Genomic DNA, 21,469 nt, shown 5'->3' on the forward strand with positions numbered 1-21,469 from the left:
CCTTGCCAGACTCTCCTCCCTCACCTCCCCAGTGTCCCCTGTCTTCAATTCACAGATCTTGCAGATGCCCCAAACATGGTGCTACTGCATACCTTCAGCCCGCTGCATGGAATGTCCCCCATACTCTTCTCCAGCCACCTCCTTATCTTCTGAGAGCCATTGAAATATCACCTCCTCCTGGAAGCCCTCCCTGACTTCTATATGCCAACCGATTCTCATTCTGGGTGGTAGGAAAGCTAGTAGGGACTGGTTTCACCAATCTCATACTTATTTCCATATCTAGTCTCTGATCTCCTTGAGGGAGAGCTATAACTTTTCATTTATGTCCCTGGAGTCTGGACCAATGACTGACAGAAGCAGGCCCTTGATCAGCACTTGTTGGATGAAGGGTAGGGAGCCTTCAGGTATGGAGAGATTCTGAGACTACCGGTGGCCACTCAGGCCCTGCTGAGGCTACCCCCAGAGTGGTGGGCTATGGCAGCAGGGGAGAGAGGGAAAAGAGATGAGGCTTCCTCCCTGGTCCTAGGGAAAGTGCTGAGCAAAGATGGCGGAGGGCTGGCCCCATCAGGAACAGAGGGGGGGAGCTTCAGCCCCTGGAGGAGGGCAGAATTCCCTGGGGCTGAGACCCACAATTCCTGCCTCCTGTCCCAGGAGGGACGCTGGGTCTAATGAATAGAGAGCCTTTGCTCACCCCTGATTTGTCAACCTGCTCTGAAGTTTTGGACAACGTTGCCGTTATAACTATGAAATTGCATGGCCCGCAAGCGGCTGAGTGATAAGTGATGTCATACACAATGCAGCTGCTTTTACTCCCTCTGCCTCTTAGAGGAGAAAACTACTTTAAAAATATACCTGGTGGGGGCCTCCCTGGTGGCGCAAGGGGTTAAGTGTCAGCCCTATGAAGCGATCTGCAGTTGACCCACATGGCGCAGCAGACCTCTCCTGTCTCGCCCGCTGCTCCCCTCAGCAGTATATTTCAGTCAGTCTGCCTGTTCTGCTCCCCACTCTGTCTCTGGTGAGTCCTCTCACCCCTCCGCACCTCTGGCCTACACCCCAGCTCTTGTATGCATAAATAAACCTTAAAAAAAAAAAGAAATATGCTTATGAAAAAAATACACCTGGCGTCCTGGGCACCTTTGCCTCACCTCTAAGAACAGTCATCAGCCAGAGACTGTTGCACATGACAGGAAGGGACCATTTATAAAACATTAGCATTTCTCATACTGACATTTCACTTCCATATTACAGGACTTACTAAGTCTTTTTAAAAAAATTTAATAAAGTGCCTGGACTCTTGATTTTCCCACTGAGGCCTCTGCTGTCTAAAGTTGGAAATGAAATCAACAACATAGCAACATCCTCGGGTTCTAAGGGACAGCTGCGAGCTGGCACTGGCCCGGGTGAGACGGGCCGACCATTGGGAGCAACTGCAGGCCAAAGACGATTTGTTCTGCCGTCACCAGACTCCCTTTAGTGCATTTCAAGTCTTGCACAGAGGACTTGCCCAGCCAGGCCTGAAAGCACTGCCCTCCTCCCTCCATCTGGGAACTCTTGCCTTTCTCGGAAACTAGGGAAGCAGCTGCAGCCTCCAGGCCCTGTCCTTTGCTATCTGGGCTGGCCCCTTGGCCTCCTGGGCCCCAGGAATCAGCAGTTTCCTTCTAGCCACCCCACAGACCCTACAAATCAATAACTCAGCGGCTGCTGCTGAGGCTCCTGGGAACAGGATCCAGACCATCCTGCTCTAGGGAAAGGCACAGAGATGGTACCGTCCCAGAGCAGCCGGAGTGTGGGAAGTGAGTCATGGTGTATGCGGGTGAGGGAAGAACCACAGAACGGAGACGTGTGTGTGCACACGTGCTCATGTGCAAATGCGTGCATAGGAGTGTGCACATGCACGCGAGTCCCAGTGAGTCAGCATGCCACTGCCCCACACAGCTCCTCCCACCTACAAATATGCTGTGTCCTCAGAGCTGTGCCAGCCAGGCTCACCTGCCCTGAACAGGCCTAGTGTCTGCTACCCCTTCAGGAACACGGGGTTAGGAAATGAGAAACAGGATTCTCGTCCAAGGGAATTTTTTATTATTATTTTTCTCTCTTAATTGAAATCAGCATTTCTTGCTCCTCACACACATCTCTCTGGTGGGGAATTCAGGTTTGTGCAGCACACAAAGGTGATTGTGCCCGCCTGGGCCCCAGCCAGCAGCACAGCCGAACTTGACCGGTTTCCCTGTTCCCCATCTGGGTTTACCTGTTCCATTCCCTGCACCCCCCCCCAACTTGTGACCCCTGAGTCTGCCCCCCCGACCTCTGCCATCCCCAGGCATCTTCAGAAGGGCCAGGAGGGCCAGGGCCTCCATAATGCAGAAGTGCCTGAGATGGTTCTTTAAATGCCCTCATTCTTCCCCTTCTGCTGAGGCCCCCGGATGCATTCCCTCCCGCTACCCTGCACAGGGCCTTTGCCTGGATGCCCATCAAAGAGCCTCAAGGAAAAATTCAGCAGCTGAGCTGTGCTGGAGGCCTGGGTTCATGCCCAGAGTCTCCCTGGCCTGTCCAGATCGTCGCTGGCAAAACGCTAGACTGATGACATCGCCTAGCCTGTTGGACTAACACTGTGGGAGCCGCCTTGCCTGTCGCCTGAGAACCCCAGAGCCCCCTCCTTCCTGTCGCACCCAGCCCGTCTCCAGGCCTGGCTCCCTGACGTCCAACAAGCTGCTTGTCGACCCTGACACCAACGGCTAGCACAGTGGGAGAGATTGAGCGCTTCAGGCACACGGGCTCGTGTTGGGCGCAAAAACAAGGTGATGCTCTCCGTGCCTAAGAATATTGGTCCCCTGAAGTGGTTCTTGCTGCCTCCCCTTCTCCCTGACTCACCCCACCGACACTCCGCCTCAGGCCCCTGGCCAGCCCAGGTTACATGAGGACTATCCTTGCCAGATTTGGATTCTAGACAAAAATCCTAGAGTTCTTTTTTTTGCTAGAAATCACCAATACAATCCTTAGTTCAGCCGATATAGTTTTCCGTATAGTTTATAAACATGAGAAGACATACAGTTTGGTATGGAGTGGGGGTGGGGGCTGTGCACGTGTGTGTGTGTATATATATATATATGTAGAGAGTGTGTATATATATATATAAGTGGACATTATTATAAAACTGCACCTTCTGTGAGAACTTCATTCCACAGTGAAGTTCTAAATTTCAGCCTCTGATGATCTTTCCTTTGGTTGTTGGTTCTTGGAGCCCAGCAGTTGGGCCTGGGGCTGCCAGGGCTGCCTGAGACATCAGGAATGAGAGGCGTTACCCCTGAGGGAGGGACGGAAGGTGGCACACGGTTGGATCCAGGGCAGGTTGACTAAGTGACGTCAGGCAAGAGCCAGAATGCCACCTGCTCGCGTGCCCCCAGACGGCTGGCCAGCCCAGCCTCCCGGGTAAGCTTCGTCTGTCCCCCTCTGAGTCCTGCTTCCTCTAGGAATGGCGGGGGCCCTTGAGGCCTCTTCAAATGACCAGGATTCCACAGAGCCCAGCTCCCGTGGGGCTCCTCCCCGTCGTTGCTAATGAAGGATTCGCTTTCACCACCTTGCTGGAGAGAAGCCGTCCGTGGGTGCTCGGCAGGGCTGGCTGGGATGGCTGGGTGAGATGCGCCGACACCATCTCACTCGGGGCTGTACACTTTGGGTTTATAATCCATCGGGCAGGGCCCAGACAGCAACCAAAGCCTCTACCAGCCTTTGCCTGAAACCCAGCAGATCCTCCACTTGTAAAAAACAAGAAAAGAAACTCTGTTCCTCGGTGGACATGTGGCAGTGCTGGGTGTTGGTGCCCTGGGTCCTCAGCGGAGAGTGACCGCAAGCCCCAGTATCCAGACCAGGAGTGAGGCCCCCAGGGAACTGCCCGCAGAGGCCTGCTGCACCCCGCTGGGGGCACGGATGGGGGTCCTGCGGGCACACTTGCCCTTCCTCTTGGGCCGTGCTGTGGGCATGATGTCAAAGCTGAACTTTTGCTGGTAGTCGGGAGCGTAGTCCTGCAGCTCATGGGCCTGCTTCCCGGAGCCTGCCTTTGAGACCTGGTTGCGATTCCTGTGGCTGGTGCAGTTCTTGCCTGGCTTCCTGTGGCCTGGCCGGGAGCCAGGCAGATGGCCGTGTGGGTGGCCCTTGTCCCTGGTAGGGCCGTGGGCTGGGTGGTGCTCCTTGCGGGCGGCCCTGTCGGTGGTGGTGAGCGTGTGCGACTTGATCTGGTGCGGGGACACTGGCCCGGTGCAGTTCCGGAAGTCCTCGGCCCTCAGGAGCTTCAGGTCCTGGCCCTGCCTCAGCTCCGGGGATGCGCAGGGGACAGCAGAGCTGGAGCCACGGAACCGCCTCAGCCATTCCCACAGGGAGCGCGCCCGGCAGCCGCAGTCCCAGGCGTTCCCATTGAGACGGAGGAACTCCAGGGCCCCCAGGGGTGCCAGGCAGTCGCCCTGCAGCTCAGAGAGGCTGTTGTTGAAGAGGAAGAGGGTGGTGAGCCTGCGGAGGTCGTGGAAAGCCTTGTGGTGGACCCACTGCAGCTGGTTCTCATGCAGCAGGAGCCGGTCCAGGTTCACCAGGCCCCGGAAGGTGTCCTGGCCCAGGCTCCACAGCTTGTTGCCATGAAGGAACAGGTGGCTGAGGTTGACCAGGTCCACAAAGATGTCATCCTGGAGGTACTCGATGTGGTTGTCCTGCAGGTAGAGGTACTGCAGGCTGTGCAGGCCACCAAAGATGCCCGCTGGCAGGGCACTGAGTCCACACTTATAGAGGTAGAGGGCGTGGAGTTTCACCAGGCCCTGGAAGGTCTCAGGCGCCAGTGTCCTCAGCTGCCGGTTGTCGCCGAGGTCCAGCTCCTCCAGGTGCACGAAGCCCTCGAAGGTGTTGGGGTCGATGTAGGTGATATTATTGGAGTAGATCCACAGGGTGACCATTGCGGGGCTGAAGTGGCCCTGCTGCAGGAGGGTGATGCGGTTGTTCTGCAGAAAGATGCGTTCGCTGTCCTCTGGGATGCCCTCGGGGATGGCTGCAAAGTTGTGCGCCTGGCAGCTGACAGTCATGGGCGCCGGGTAGCACACACAGTCCCGTGGGCAGCCACGGCCCAGGGGCAGCTCCCCAGCCAGCAGTAGCAGCAGCAGCTCCACACAGCACCCTGGTGGGGAGAGAGTACAGTCAGGTCAGGGTCTGCCAGGGAGGTGGGAGGCAGGGGCTGTGCGGTGCAGGGCGGGCAGGGCACATCACCTTCTCCAGCTCACAGGGGCTCAACAGTCTGGGATGGTAGCCCCCTGAGAGCCTGGCTCCTGATGAGAAAGCAGGGGTCAGGCCCATGCCTGGGCCCCATCTGGGGCTAGATACTGCTGGCCCCTGGCTGGGGATTCCACCCCAGCCTGGGTTGTGAGGTGAGCAGGAGCTGAAGGCCCTGATCACCCCTATATTTCTTAGTCCCACCCTAAGACCCCTAACCCTGCCCCTCAGCTGCTGAGCCCCACTCTCTCAGGCTCTCTTAGCCATGGTGGGCAGGGCTCACACCCACAGACACAGACGCCTCTAGATTTTGTCCCAGCTCTGCCACTTACTCCCCATGATCAGCGTGAACAGATAGCGGGGCAGACTCCTGTTCTAACAAAGTAAATGCAATCGTCTATGGAGCCCCAAGGAGTCTCTTTATTTCAATCACCCCCCAATAGTGAGTGAAGCATGCATACATGACCCCAAAGTTCATCTCAAAAGATATCTCATTTACGGTGCCTTCCTTGTGCTCAACGCCACACCCTCTTTCTCATCTGTGATGGGTGTCCCTTACAGAGCTGTGAGATGTATCGAGAGGAGACGTGTGAAGGCTCAGGGAGGCGCCAGGCTGGTGGGCTCTGAGGCCCAGGAAGCTGCCAGACTGAGGCTGTCCCCCATTCCAGTCCACCCTAGGGACTCCTCCCCCGTCCCCGGCTCACACCAGCTCCCAGGCTGTGTGGCTGCAAACCAGTCCTCGCCTCTGGACTGTCCAGAGTATTTCCTCTGTAGCGTCTCTCTAATTGGGCATTAATTAGGCATTCGTTAATGGATCCTTAAAATAATTTATTTTCGGATGTGTCCAGCCTGTGGTCTGATAATAGCCCCGTGCTCATTATCGGAGCAGCCTCATTATGGACGATCGTCATTACCTGCCTTTTTCCAGGGTTGCAGCTGCCCCAGGCAGCCCCGTGGGTGCGCCTGTGGTGGGGGGACAGGCTCCAGGACTGTGGCCCCCCACCCTGCAGGGTCAGGCAGCCCTCTCTTTTCTGACAGGGTTGGCCTCCTACCTCTTCCCTTCCAGTTTGTTCAGCCGGGCCTCTCTGGAAGAGTCAGGGGCCTGGGGCAGCTTGGTTGATTCTTTCTGCTGCTAGCTGTACCCAGAGCAAGGAGAATGAGAGAACCAGGCCTCCCCGCCACTCTTGGGACGCCCAACCACCGTCCCAGGCTCCTGGCCGAGTGGGCCTTCGTGCCACTGCCATCCCCTCATTTCTGGCAGAAACGGCGTTGTAAATAAGTGACAGCTCCCAGCTGTTGGGAGTTATGGGCTCCCAGAGAGTGGCAGCTGCTTCCCGTCCCCCTGTAATCACCAAGCTTCGATCGAACGTTTCCAACACATAAAAATCATCGTACATAATTTGGTTTTTGCATAATTGGTTCAGTTGCGATTTCAGAGCAATTATGACCTCCGTGGTGGTGGCAGCAGTGGTGGCAGTGCAGCTGTGAGGACCCTGACAGGGTCGGGCTGCACTTTAAGCAGCCCCTGCGGTGCCTTTTATCACCCTGACCATAGAACAGCCCCTGGGCCAAGCCTGAGTTCTCAGTTTCCCCCTCTGTAGGAAATGACACCTCCCCAGGTGAAAATTGGGGCCTGACCTCTAGCTCCACTGACTACCTCAGGCTGGCCAGGGACCCTCCGCCCCACATGGGAGGCAAGCCTACACCCCAAACCCTAGTTGACTCTAGGGGAGTCTGCTTACTGCCTTAAGTCTCCAACCCCCAGGACCAGGAGGTGGGTCCTGCCCTCTCTGGCTGGCACTTCCCTCCCTGCTCTCTGCTGTCACTCCTCAGCCCCTGCTCAGGCTGATGTCTGCTGGAAACCCTGCCCCAGGGAGGAGGCCCCAGCCTGGCCCTCTGAGGGAGCCCAGGGCGCCCCTCTTAGCTCATTGTGCTGAGGGGGCAAGGCCACACCACCAGCTGTGCTTGCAGGACACACAGTGGCACACCAGACACTCCCTGGGGGGGGGCCTGCAAAGACAAAGGCATTTCTGTCCCTTAAGTCTGGCAGCTAAGAACGAGCTCGCTGTAGGGGGGCGGGGCAGCTGCACGGCTCAGCGCTAATACCACTCGACATTTGTGCAGCTTATGGAGTTTACAAAGTGCTTCTGCTCAAGCTCCTCTGATCCTCAGAACTACCCTTTGTGGTGAGGAGGGGGGGAGGGGGTTCTCCTGCCCCTGATTTGGGGGGAGCAGACCGCTGTTGTGGCTTTGTCTCCATAAGGCCCTGAAACGGGATTTTCTGGAATGATCCCCAGAGAAGCTGGGGGCCCCCTCAGGCAGAAAGCAGGTGCCCTCTGGGGGTGTTGGGGCAGAGGGGAACCCCGACCAAGTCCTGTACAGGTCAACTGCCCAAAAATCTAGGCTTGGGTTTAGCAGTGGGCATGCAAACATACTTTGGCGGGTGGGAGGGCCGGGGGGTGGGGGGCCGAGGTGAAAGCAGGACCTCAGAAGAAGGACCCAAAGTTGAAACCCCCAGCTGAGTCTTGGAGCCTCCCATCCCTCACTACTGCTCAAAGGCCAGTGGACTCAGCCAGGGAAGCTGCATTTGCCATTACTCCTTCCCCCTGCCCCCAGCACTGGGGCGGGTTCCAACTGAAACTTAAGTCTGAAAGCTGGTCCCACCTCCAAGGCCCTGAACCTGCCCTTCTAGCCAACAGCACACACCTCTGTCCCCTCCTCCAGCCAGGGGGTGCCCAGTCCTAGATCATCACCTGCCAGGTTTCTTTCTAGGGAGGTTGTCTCTGCTCCTCCTGTGCCCCCTCCAAGCAGCCCAGGGGAGCCCTGACCCACTGATTGCTGATTAATGCACTAACAATGAGGCCTGTGCCTTCGCTGTGGTTTTAAGATTGCAAATTAGCGGGGATCTAAGTCTCTGTGGAAGAACTGTATACCCCTCCCCTCAGCCTCCTGCGCCCCCTCCTAGGTGGGCAGCGCTTGCTCTGGCTGAGGGGGCTAAAAAGAGCAAGGCTGGCCCTCCCTGCTCCCACCCCAGACTTCCTCGGGCTCCCCTCCTCCCCTTCCTCCCCAGGGGCATGCACCTGTGTGACTGCTCCACATACCCAATCTCCTTCCACCCACATCTCTCTGTCTCCACAGGCTCATTCATTCCTCCTGCCATTCTACACTTGCTGCCAGAATCCTGGGGTGTCCAAGGTGCCGGGGCAGGGCGGGGCCTGGGGAAGGGCACTTAACAGGGGGTGTCACAATACTAGCAGTCTGGCCTTATGCCTGAATAGGCAACTAGTTCTGCCAGGCTGTGGGCATAGCTAGGTGGGTGTGTAGGGAAGCTCAGGGAAGGCCCCTCCTGCCCCTGTGCTCCCTCCTCCATGAAGCCCTCGGCTTCCCTGCCAGCATCCAGTATACACAATAAAGGAGAAACGGTGTTATTTTCATATCCTCCATCCTGCCAATACCCAAACCTCTCCCCTGTTGGGCAGGGAGTTGTGGGGACAGGGCTCAGTGACCTGAGCATGGTCGAGCATTTACCCAGTCTACTCAGCAGCCCCTGGATGTGCTTATGAATAGTTTTATCAGAATTGGACCCTGTGGAATGGATGGCAAAGGCATGCCAGGCAGTGGGCATAACATGTGCAAAGACACTGTGGCAGGAAAGCAGGAGGCATGCCCATCTTACCCCAGCCTCCCTCTTTCAGCCTCCAAGAGGCCAGAATTTCCAAGGAGGCTATAGCACCAGCTCATCTGGATGGGACACCCCATGCCAGAGAGGCAAGAGAGCTCCCCGCTGGAAATAGCATAGACGGGGCCCCTGCTCCAGTACGGGGCCAGATGGCCAGCATGGCCACCCAGCCCTGGAAGGAAGTTAGCCCAGAAAGACCAGGCCCTACGCATGCACCAGATTCTTTACATGGAATCCTCTCTATAATCCCATGGGTGCTGTAGCATTTCAGAGGCGGAAACACAGCACACAGGGGGAGGCCCTGCCTGGTCAAGGCCTACAGGTGGTGAGCAGGCCAGTGGAGCAGGCTGGCAGCCCCGCCTTGTCCCAGGGTTTCAGGCCTCACTCCACCTGAGTCTGGCGCCTGCCGGCACCTAAGGCACTACTCCTCCCTACATCTCCCCATGGGCTGACATCCCCGTGAGCCCCAAGTAGCTCTGTGGGGCTCTCTGAGGTTTGGAGACTCACCAGCCTGGTGGTCAGTCTGTCTGACTCTGCAGCCTGCCTCTCCCCTGCACAGGCCGGAGTTCTCCCCCTCCCCCTGACCCAGCCTTGCCAGAAGCTCCTCTCCAAGCCAATCGATGCTAACCAAATGGCTCTGCTGGTCAGATAATGGCCTCAGGCCAGGCCGGTAGTACTCACAGGGCTACTGGCGCCTGAGGCCACTTGGCACCGTCCCTTTCTACTGCACCCAAACACAGGCCACTTCCTGGTGGGCATCCCCTCACCCCAGCCTCGTCCAGCCCTGAGACGAGGAAGCCAGCCAGGGCAGTGCTGGGCTTCCCTCCTCTGTCCCTATGGCAGGACATGGACATGGGGGTTGGGCAGGACAGCTGGTGGCTCCATGACCAAGGCCCAGGGCGATGGAAAGAGCTATTGCTTTGGAGCCAGAGATCTGTCAGCAACCCAACTTAACAGTGTGTCTCTGCTTGCATGGACCTCATTTTTCTCACCCATAAAATGGGTCGCTCCAAGAGAGCCTGGCCCTCTCTCGCCTGCAGATGCCTGTGCCCACTGGCTCTTCCCTTTCTCCGCCTGTCAAACACAAGCTGTCTAAGGCCGAGCTTCTGCTGTTCAACCTCCCACCCCCAGCCTCCTCCACTCTCAGCTTCGTCTCAGGTGAAGGCCGTTCCTTCATCTCCATGATCAGGCCAAGAACCTCCAAGTCCTATCGACTCCTTGCTTTTCTCTCCACCCCACACCCAGTCTATGTGAAATCCTTTCAGCTCAACCGCAGAACTTACCAGAATCCACTTGCTTCTCTTGGCCATGGCCACAGCCATCACTTTGGGCTGGGCTGCCATCATCTCCTGCCAGGATCATTGCAATAACCTGCGTGGTCCTGGGCCCCCACCCTGGCCCCCCCATCTCTGCTAACATGCAGCAGAAGTCTGAGTCAAAGTGTGTGGCTCCCAGCGCCTTCAGTAGAAGCCCTCCAAGTCCTTGCTAACACCTCCAAGGCCCACTTCATCTCCTCATCTTCTGAGGTCACGAAGCACTTCCTCTCCCCTGCTGAACTTCCCAGGAGTTCTCCAGGACACCTGCAGTCACCTCTCCCCAAGTCCCCTGCTCAGCGAGGACTTCCCCAGCAGCCTACTCTAAATAGTACCTCCCTGTTTTACTTTTCTCCAAAACATTCATCCTCTTCTTTTTTTTTTTTTAAAGATTTATTTATTTATGCATACAAGAACTGGGGTGTAAGCCAGAGGTGCCGGGGGTGAGAGGATTCACCAGAGAGAGTGGGGAGCAAAACAGGCAGATCTACTGAAATACACTGCTGAGGGGAGCAGAGGGCGAGACAGGAGAGGTTTGCTGGGCCATGTGGGTAGCTCCCTGGCTGGGGATCGAACTCACGCTGCAGTGGCTAGCGATAGCTTGATAGTGCTGTCTTTAACCCCTGCACCACCAGGGAGGCCCAACATCATCCTCATTTAATAAGCTATATGTTTTACTTATTTATCTTATTTTGCCCCCTCCAAAAAAAGTGTCAATTCCATGGGGATCGTGATTTTGCTTGCGGTGGCCCCTGTTGTGCCCCAGGGTCCTAGAACAGTGCCTGACACACAGTGCTCAAGAACAAAACCCTAGGCCCCAGGACTGGCGCATAGTAGGTGCTCACAGCAGGTACCAAGTGGTTCCTTTTTTTTTTACCAAATTGATCTTATTAGCACTGAGGCCGCCAAGTGAGAGAAGAGACTTGGCCTTGGCTCTGTTCCAAGGGCCACTGAGGAGGGGGCATATGGTGAGGAGAACTCTGGGAAGGAAGGGACAGACCTCCAGAGGCTTGAGGCAGGGCGAACAGCTCAGGTGCTAGACTCAGGAGTTTCCCAGGACTCAGGATCTTCAGTGCTAAAACCAGAGTCTCAAACAAACTAGGGCAAGTTAATCACTCTACCCTGCGACCCAGACAGTGACACTCCCCCCCCAATAACCTCTGGCTGCAGGAGGGGGAGAGGACAAAACAAGCAGGCAGGATGTGTGTTCTCCAGACACCCTCACCTCAGGCTAGGTCTGGGCCTAGATGGAGCCTGTGTGTGCCCAGGTTCATCCGTGTGTGTAGACATGTACCTGAGGACATGTGGGTGCATATGTAAGCACATGGTGGTCTCTGAGACCATCAAGGGGGCTGGCAGGCTGCCCTTCATCTGCGGTGTCCCCGAACCCCATCCCTTCTGAGGAGGGGCACACTTCCCGGCCTGCGACAGCCCCGCCTTATCTCCGCACTCACTCTGCTTTGCCTTTGGCTCCCACTCTGGTCCTGACACGCTGAATTATGTGCCCACTCCAGAGCCCTCGGGCACACCAGGACAACTCTCAGCTGGGAAGTGGGCGGCCCCTTATTGAAATAACCTTTCAGCTCTCATCTGCTGCGGCTCCTCCCGCCTCCCCACAGTAAGCCTGGCCGCTGTGCTTATGGGGCTCTCAAGCAACGAGGGGTCTTTTTAGAGCAACACTGGGTTCCTCTATCCTCTGCCTATCTGGGAACGCCACCTCCTCATTGTGGGGTCCCTGCATACGGGTGGGGGCTAGAGACTGGCTCTTGGCAGCCCCAGAGGTAGCACATTTCAGTTGGCAGCCAAGGCGGGACACTAGACCTTCAAGCCTCAGTTTCTTAGCCCCAGAACTGGGGTGGGGGGGAAGGGGTCAGAACCCCTCCTTTATTGGGTATTGGAAGCACTCAGTGAGACTGTGCCCCTGAACTACTTAGCCCCAGATTGGCTGCATGGGAGGCACTCGTAAGGGTGATGAGTGTGTTGCTACCTTGTCATCAAAGAGAGCTGCTACATCCCCACCCTTAGAGTGCTCTCCAAGCCCCACCGCATGCTGATGCTCCCAGGCCCCAGAGACCTGACAGATCTGATGCTGAGTTGGGGCTCAACCTGAGGTTCAAGTTCCCCACTGGGTTTTGACATCCCCATAAGCACAGCAGGTAGGGGTGGGGGCTTTGACCTCTCTCTGCTCTGTCCCCTCTCCCAGTCCCCTTCTGGAGCTGCCAGCTCTCTGCAGGAAGTCCAGGGCCCATGCACTCAATCTTCCTTTTGTGAAGCACTCAATCTTCCTTTAGTGAAATGTATCCCGTGTTACTCCAAGCTGCAGCTTTGAGGATGAACTGGGCTGTGGCAGCCGAGACTCCAAGGCCTCTGAGAGTCATTCCTTCCCGGGACACTTGGAGAAGACTCTGGGCCCTGCCTCCTTCCTCAGAACCCCATCCCTCCCAAAGCACAGTAGACTGTGACCCACTTGCCACCAGACAGGCCCACTGAATCTGGTGGGCTCTTAAGTGTGCTTAATGGGGCCGGGAGCTCCATGGGGGTGGGACAGTTTTCAGAGGCAAACATCTGTTGAGGGGCCTGCAGGGGGCCCGGGCACAAACAATCAAGGGTTGTGAGGGAATGGTGTAGTGATCTATCAAATCCTGGCAGCCCTGGCATTGGGCCACACAGAACAGGAGACAGGTGTCTACCTTTGTGAAGCAGTGCAGGACCCTCCCCAGGAGCCCTGTTCCTCATCCCAGAACAACCTCTCCTACCTTGCTGTCAGTAAAAGGCTCTGGGCACAGCCCCTATTGCATTGGCCGCCCCATTGTGAATCTGTCCCCCGAGTCCTTCGTTCATGCAAACCCCATGTTTAGTGCTGCAACAGTAGGAAACAGAGTTTCTCCCCACAAAGAGCCTGCTTCCTGCGGGTGGGAGAGAGGGGAGAGGTGATTAAATACAAGGAATCAGACAAGCCCAAACTGTTGAAAGGTGGTAGGTATGGGGTTAAGACTGAGATGAATGGAAGGACCACCTTTAGCTACGTGCCCAAGGAGGGCCTCCCTGACCGATGATATCTGAATTACAACCTAAAGGACAGGAAGGCACTGAGGACTAGCCTTCCAGAGAGGAAAGCAGGTGCAAAGGCCCTGAGACAGGATGGGACTTGGTGTGGAGGAGGGAAGAGGGGCAGGAAATGTGGTGAAAGAGGGAGCAGCCAGGCCTTGAAGAACCTTAAAAGCCACAGCAAAAGGCTTGGATCTAATTCTGAATGTGGCAAGCAGTCACTGAGGCTCTAAACTGGGAGCAACATGATCAAATGGGGGGGGGGGCTGCTCTTGGAGGGTGGATTGAGGGGAAAGCAGGAGGGCTTTCCTGTGGCTGTAACTTATAAGAGATGCTGCGGGCCCAGAGAGGGCAGGGGCCATGGAGACAGAACAGTGGACAGACCGAGAAATGTCCAGGATGTAGAACTGCAGGCCATACAGATGGAAAGAAGTGTGCAGAGGGGGTGGCGGACCCACGGGGGCCTCCGGAGGGGCCCTCTAGGACAGGCAGAAGGGCAACAAGAGCTCGTGCTCAAACATACAGCCTGGGGAGCTTGGCAGAGATGGTGAGTTGGCAGCAGCTGGACGGATGTACCAAACGGGAGCCCAGAGGCGAGAGGAACACTTGGGAGTCTTCAGCACAGAGACGGCACTTCAAGCCACAGGAATGGATGAGGTGGCCGGCGGGGGTCAGGACAGAAGATGCAGGGTCGAGGCCTCTGGTGACACCACAATTCTGAAGGAGCGTGCGGGAGAAGGGCTGGCCAGTGAGGTCAGTGGAGGGGCACGGTGTGTGTGGTGCCCGGGGCAGGCGTGCTCTGAGGAGGGAGGGGTCGGCTCTAAGGAGGGCTGCTGAGGGTTTCTGTGAGGACAGAGCAGAGTCCAACTGAGTTGGCAACAGGAGGGCATTGGTGGAGCCACACTGGGCTGTGGGGTGAGGAGAGAAGGGGAGGGGAGGAAGGGGCAGTCAGGACAGGGCATGCTGGGGTGCGCTGATAGAACAAGGGGCTCAGGACCTCAATGACTTGCGACAACAATGCTGGTTTCTCACTCACAGGACAGTGGCGGCTCTGCTTGGGCACCCGCATCATTCTGGCTCAAGTCTGGCGGTCAGAGTCAGTCACATGGCCCAGCCTGTCCTCAATGCAAGGGGGAAGTGTATCCCCAGGGTCAGGCAGCCCTCTCAAGAAGCACCCAGAGGTCACTGTGCGGGAAGTTTTACTGTGAATGGGGCAAAAAACGGGACAGGACCTGGAGGAGCACGGGATATCCAGGGCGTTTGTTTACTTTTTAAGATGGAAGAAACTAGAGCCTGTTTGCAAGCTCAGGAGCAGGATTTGGGGAGGGGGGGCAGAGAGAGAGACTCTGAGTGAGGGGAGTCGCCAATGCAGTGAGAGAGGACAAAAGAAAGCTAGACGCAGAGCTCCCAGTTTAACAGGAAGAGATGTGCACGCAGGTGAGAAGAGGATGGAGTCAGCCTCTCTTCTGGTGGCTTCTATTTTCTCCACAAAAACACTAGGGGTCATCGGGTGGGAGTGAAGAGAAGGAAGAGGGCGGAAGCTCTAGGAGAAAGAAGACAGGATGAAACGCATTCTGTGGTGGGGAAGCGAGCTACTCTTGTCTAACGAGAGCCTCGAGGCAGGCAAGGAAGCAGAGGTGCTGGCAAACAAGTTTCCAGTGCCCAGAGTCTCAGCCTCTCCCCAAGATCTCCTCACCCATGGGGGCTGTCTGGCTTCCAATTAAGTCTGATCACGTCACTCCCCCACTGACAGTGTTATTATCTCAGCAAATATTTGCTCCACCCCTTCTTCTGAGCCAGGCGCCAAGCCAGGAGAGCTCTGGGGACAAAAGACCCAGCTCCTGACTCCCACGAGCTGACAGTCTTCCCCAAATGCCTTCAGGACAGTACGCTCTGGACATTTGTTACTCTTGATCATCCAGCCACTAAACCAACTTCCCGTATTAGGACGATCCCCCAGTTCATGTAAATAAGCACTTCCCTCCTGAGCTGAAGTTGAAAAGGCCCCAGCCTCCCTTGCAGCTCCAGCAAGGCATGTGGCCTGGGCTCTGCCACTTGACAATCCTGACCCATGCTCTGAACTAGGAGTTAGTGATGCAAATGAGCAGCAACCCAGCAGGACCCAGGCTTGCAAGGATGGGGGATGTGGCAGAGCCACTGGGGACAGCAGCTGGGGGGGCGGGGAGTGGGGAGCAGGCACTAGAGGTACAGGCTAGAGATGTCTTTGCCTTCATCTGGGGTGTTGCTCCTGCTGTAGAGCTCCCAACACTCTGGGAGATTCTGTGAGGTGCCCAATATCCCTTAAATAAATCTACTTTTTATTTAAGTTAGTTAAGGCTGGTGTCTGTTGCACGTAAATAAGAATCCTCACAGACGTGGTCTCCCTCCACTGTGCACGGCTTACAAGTCCATCTGTGGTTGGCCCAGTTCAGTCCAGTTCCTCCCATTTCTGCTCTCCCACAATCATCTCCACTCAGGGGCTTCCCACGCCCCTCTCCCTGCCTTCATGCGGGAGCAACTCCCCAGTTCCCTTGGGGAGACCACCCTTTGCCCCTTGTAGGTGATTCACAAGGCAGGGCTGTTAATGGAGTGACTGAGTACAGCCAGTCACAGTTGGACTCTCTCCCAGGAGGGTAAATGGGAAGCAGAGTGACATGGGTTTCACCCTGTGGGGCCCCCTTGAGGACATTGTCCTCAGTAGTTCTTTCCATCAAGACTCCCTCCTCCCCAAGCCACCCTGGTCCCTGCCCTTCCCAGAGCTGGACAGTTCAACTTCTCCCTCAGGGTCCCATTTCCGCAGAGGTCGACCCAACGCCCCTTTTGTTGACTTTTGGGATCCAAACTTCCTGCAGCCCTGAGGAGGCCTTATGCTCTATAGAAGCTGGGCTCCTCTCCTGCCCAGGGAAAGGGTCTTCTTTGCCTACTCCAGTGTCAGTGATAGGACTAGTTGGCACGTGTGACTCCATTCTGATCACTGAGACACAGAGCAGCACCCAGCAGGACCCAGGCTTACAAGGACGGGGGCTGTGGCAGAATCGGGAGACTGCTGGGGAACTTGACCTCCTCTTGAAAAGGGACACAAGGAAGCAATGTTCTCTTTTCCAGCCTCTGAGAGTTTGGGTGAGGATCAAATGCATGGTGCTGACAAGCCATTTTTCAGCCATGAAAGGACAGTGTAAAGGCTTGCTGAGGCCTACAGAGCGAGATGACGGTGAGAACCTGGGTCCATGAGGACCACATTGAGCCGATGAGTCCACCCTCTGCTCCTCCAAGCTTCGTGTTATATCACAGTAAATTTTCTTCTTATTTAAGCCATTTTGACTTGGGTTTTCAGTTACTTACAGTCAAGTGTCCTAACATTCCTTCCAATGAATTCCTCTTTTGTTCAGTCAGCTGGCTTAGATTTCTCTTGCTTACAACCAAAGTAGTTTAACTCAAGTAACTGTAGGACGTGGCTGAAAGCCTCCGCAGAGACTTCCGTCTGGGTTAGATGCTCCACTCTCCTTAGTGACACTTCCTCTCACCACTCGGCACTTACAACTCTCTTCGAGTCACCTCTAATCTAAGGTTCAGAACTGCGGGTGTGGGCCTCCCTGGTGGCGCAAGAGATTAAGACCCAGCACTATGAAGCAATCCGTAGCCACTGCAGCATGAGTTCGATCCCTGGCCAAGGAGCTACACACATGGCACAGCAGACCTCTCCTGACTCACCCGCTGCTCCCCTCAGCAGTGTGTTTCAGTCAATCCGCCTGTTCCGCTCCCCACTCTGTCTCTGGTGAATCCTCTCACCCCCCACACCTCTGGCCTGTACCCCAGTTCTTGTGTGCATAAATAAATAAATCTTTTTTTTTTTTAAAAAAAAGAAATGCAGGTGCCTGGTCCATAAAGGTGATCTGGTGTGTGTATGAGTGAGTGAGTGAGTGATTTAACTGATGTAATTCTAGCCAAAAACAAAGAAAGCCAGTGCTTCAGCTAGCCAAAGTGGCCTTATTGTGGGTAAATATAGATATATAATAAGTGTTACAGCCGGAGGACCCTCATGACTAAGACGATAAATGAGTTTACCAGCACTTCCAGCCTCACCTCACAGACCTTTCTCTTTTGACCCTAGTGCAGAATCTTTCCTGAGGGATCATTTGACACAACCTGCAGGGAATGATTCAAATATCTCTGTGCTATTCTGTGTCTTAGAGTGAGCAGTGGGCTCAGGGATATTGATTTTCTTATTCTCTACACCCGGCACATACTATATTTTGATGCATGCCTTTACTATTTAATAAAAGTAATAAGTCATAAAAAAGACCCCCTGCAGAATCTAACTAAGAATCTCAGGTCCCCTATTAATATATTAAAAAGCCATCTGACCGAATGGGAGAAGATACTCACACATCACACAACTGACAAGGGGTTACTATCCAAGGTATACAAAGAATTCATCCAACTCAAAGAAAAAAAGCAACCCAATTAAAAAATAGCTAGCAGATCTGAATAGATAATAGATAATTTTCCAAAGAGGATATCCAGAAGGCCAACCAATATATGAAAAAATGCTCATCATCCCTGCTACTAAAAGAAATGCAAATCACAGGCCTCCCCAGTGGCACAGCGGTTGAGTGCTGGGTTGCGAAGCTGCCCGATCCCTGGCCACTGGGGAGGGTCCCACACGCGCGCAGACCTCTCCTGCCGTGCCCGCAGCTCCCCTCAGCAGTGTACTTCAGTCCTTCTGCCTGCTCTGCTCCCTGCTCTGGCTCTGGTGAATTCTCTCACCCTCCCACGCTTCTGACTGTACCCAGTGCTTGTCTAAATAAATAAATAAATCTTTAAAAAAAAGAAAAGAAAAGAAATGCAAATCACAATGACAATGACACACAGCAACGAGACTCCTGATAGTGAGTGTTAGTAAGGATGTGCAGAAACAGGAGCCTTTATGCACTGTTGGTGGGAATGTAAACTGGTGCGGTCATTTTGCAGTCTGGACTAACCTCAGAAGCTGAAAATGGAAATATCATGTGTTTCGGCAATCCCATTTTTGGCTATCTACCCAAAGAACACAAAATCATCAACTCAAAAACTTAAATGCTCCAGGATGTTTATTGGGGCATTTATTTACAATAGCTGAGCTATGGAAGCAACCTAAGTTCCCACTGGTAGTGGTCTGGATCAAGAAGATATGGTAAGGTCACACAATGGTGCATTATTTAGTTGTAAGAAAAGACGAAATGTTATCATTTATTGAAAAATGGAAGGAATTTGAGGGGATTATAGAAAGTGAAGTCAGAACGATGGGGACAAATATTGGACGATTCACATATATGTGTAATATAAGGAAACAGAGCAGACAAAGCAAAATAATTATAAATTATTGGACATTGATAACCAGAGTGAGGATTTTGAGGTTAAGGGGTGGAGAGGGAAGGGGAAGGAAGGATCAAGAGGGTATAAAAGATAATGGTGGGGAAAAATAAATTAATAAACAAACAAATAAATAGAGCTATAGAACAAAAAAGAAAATAGCTTTTGTGGCCAAAACAGATTTGAAAGTCACTGAAGTTTTCTGCCTTCTCAATGACCTGGAGAGGCGACCTGGCCCTGGGAGTGGTTAACCTCCTCATCTGTGACGGGGAACTGGGGTGCCCAAACTGTGCTCTTTTCAGTCCTAGTGGGGTGGTGTTAGTGAAGTCATTTCCCTGTGTGTTGGCAGCATGTTGATTACTGTTTGGGTTCAAGATCGTAAGTGGGGGCCTCCCTGGTGGCGCAAGGGGTTAAGCACCGCATTATAAGCAATCCGCAGCCTCTGCAGCATGAGTTCAATCACTGGCCAGCCAGAGAGAAACCCACATGGCGCAGCAGACCTCTCCTGACTCACCCGCTGCTCCCCTCAGCAGTGTATTTCGTCAGTCTGCCTGTTCTGTTCTCCACTGTCTCTGGTGAATCCTCTCATCCCCCCACCCCTGCATCTCTGGCCTGTACCCCAGCTCTTGTATGCACAGATAAATAAATCTTTAAAAAAAAAAAAAGATCGTAAGTGGCAGATCATGAAATTGCAGGCAGAGCAACTACTGCTCTAGGGGAGTGTCTCCCGACCACTAATGGCAGCGTGCTAGGCGCCATCCGTTATTCTGTTTGATCACCAGTTACAACTTGTTTCACCTCGATTCTTAGTCTCTTGGGGAAAATGGGGAGATATACCCCAACTTGAAAGAAAAAAGAATTGCAGGCCCCAGACCTTGAACTGCCTCCTCCTCCCAACAGGTCCCCATCCTGCACGCCTCCAGGGCCCATGCCTGGCCCACCACCAGCACTGGCCAGTCTGTGATCCCCCGCCAGGGAGCTTTGGCCCACGTAGCACTAAGCGCAGGTTTCTCATATGGTCCCCAAACTCTGCTTTTCCTCATTAGATTTTTCTTTAAAGTCATTCTTTATCATTTATTTTAATATTAAAACAATACTTGTCAGTTGTGAGAAAAGGTGGAAAGTATAGAAGTAAAAAGGAAGAAAAATCACCACAATCCCATTCCCTTGACAACCATCCTCACTGCCTGGCTGTACTTTCTTTCAATACTTCCTTCATTTATGTGGGATATATAAAATGTAAGTAAAATTTTTATTTAAAGAAATAAAATTGGGATCAGCTAGATGTACAGCAGCTCTGTAGATTGTGCTTTCTGCTTAACGTAGACCATTCATTCATTCAGCATCTCTCCAGCTGTTTCCATCAGTAGGGCTCAGGGCAAAGGCAGCCATGGGGAGCCCTGCGGGCAGGGGGACCCACCCTCCAGGAGAATATAGCCTGCTGGGAAAACCTACATTCATCAAAGTGACACATCCATACATAATTGCACTCTGCAAAAGGGGAGTAGAGTGATCTGAATAGCTATGAGAATAATGGGGGCTCCCTTAGTCAGTGGGGGGCTCCCCTAGTTGGGTGGGGTGAAGAGGTTGGGAGATTTCTCAGTCTTGAAGACTGACAACTCCAGTTGTGTAGGGTGGGGGAGCCAGGGGTTAGGGTTTCCAGAGAAAGGGAACAGCATATGCTGAGGACTTAAAATCAGAGGCAACGCACCACTAAGTAACAAAGAATAGGCACGCTTCTTAGAGACGACAGAGTAGCCTACTGCGTGGACAGACCATCCTTTATTTATCTGGGGAGCATTTAGATCATTTCTCCTTTTTCACTGTTATAAATTTTCATGATGAAATTGGTAATATTAGTTGACTCTTGGGAGGGCTACTGGAAGCTCAGGGACTGGGATGATGGGAACTTCCCTATACACCTGTCAGGAACTTCTGGTTTGTTACCATGGGAACATACCTATCGATTCTTTTAAGAGTCAGTTACATTAAAACTAGAAATATTGGGACGAACATCTTTCTACACAAAGCTTTATCCAAATTTCTTTCCCTAAAATCAGATTAATTGATTAAAAGCCCTCTTGATGCCCGATGACAATGACTAGCCACCTTCCAGAAAGTTTGCCCATAAAGTGTTTTTTTTTTAAGATTTATTTTATTTATGCATTCAAGAGCTGGGGTGCAGGCCAGAAGTGTGAAGAGTTGAGAGGATTCACCAGAGACAGAGTGGTGAGCAGGACAGGCAGATCTACTGAAATACACTGCTGAGGGGATCAGCAGGCGAGACAGGAGAGGTCTGCTGCGCCATGTGGGTCAGCTCCCTGGCTGGGAATTGAACTTGTGCTGCAGAGGCTGCAGATAGCCTCATAGTGCTGAGACTTAACCCCCTGCACCACCAGGGAGGCCCTGCCCTTAAAGTTTTATTATTTTTTTAAAGATTTATTTATTTATTTATTTATTTATTTATACAAGCACTGGGTACAGTCAGAAGCGCGGGAGGGTGAGAGAATTCACCAGAGTGGGGAGCAGAGCAGGCAGACTGACGAAACACACTGCTGAGGGGAGCAGCAGGTATGGCAGGAGAGGTCTGTCGCACCATGTGGGACCCTCACTGGTGGCCAGGGATCGAACCAGCGCTGCAAAGGCTGCGGGCAGCTTTGCAACCGAGTGCTCAACCGCTGCGCCACCAGGGGAGGCCCATAAAGTTTTAAGTTCTACACCCAAAGTCACCAACCACGGGAGCTTTAAAGACCTGATATCTTCCTCTGGTTGCTTTTCCAACTAGACTGTGAGCCACTCAGAGACAAGGCTGTGTGTCTCATGTGACTAG

General features: G+C 53.8%; 1 protein-coding gene across 1 annotated transcript in view; it reads right to left on the bottom strand.

Annotated features, from left to right (window-relative positions):
- Positions 1-2,304: 2,304 nt before the first annotated feature.
- RTN4RL1 (reticulon 4 receptor like 1) overlaps positions 2,305-21,469 on the bottom strand; it is a 74,245-nt gene continuing 55,080 nt past the window's right edge. Inside the window, exon 2 of the mRNA XM_037492471.2 lies at positions 2,305-5,155. Within this exon, the coding sequence (XP_037348368.2) occupies positions 3,831-5,155 (1,325 nt within the window). The 3' untranslated portion in view covers positions 2,305-3,830. The remainder of the gene's footprint in view (positions 5,156-21,469) is intronic.

This window comes from Talpa occidentalis, unplaced genomic scaffold, assembly GCF_014898055.3.
Source record: "Talpa occidentalis isolate TD23 unplaced genomic scaffold, MPIMG_talOcc4v2.1 talOcc4.7, whole genome shotgun sequence".
In the NCBI taxonomy this organism is placed as follows: Eukaryota; Metazoa; Chordata; class Mammalia; order Eulipotyphla; family Talpidae; genus Talpa; species Talpa occidentalis.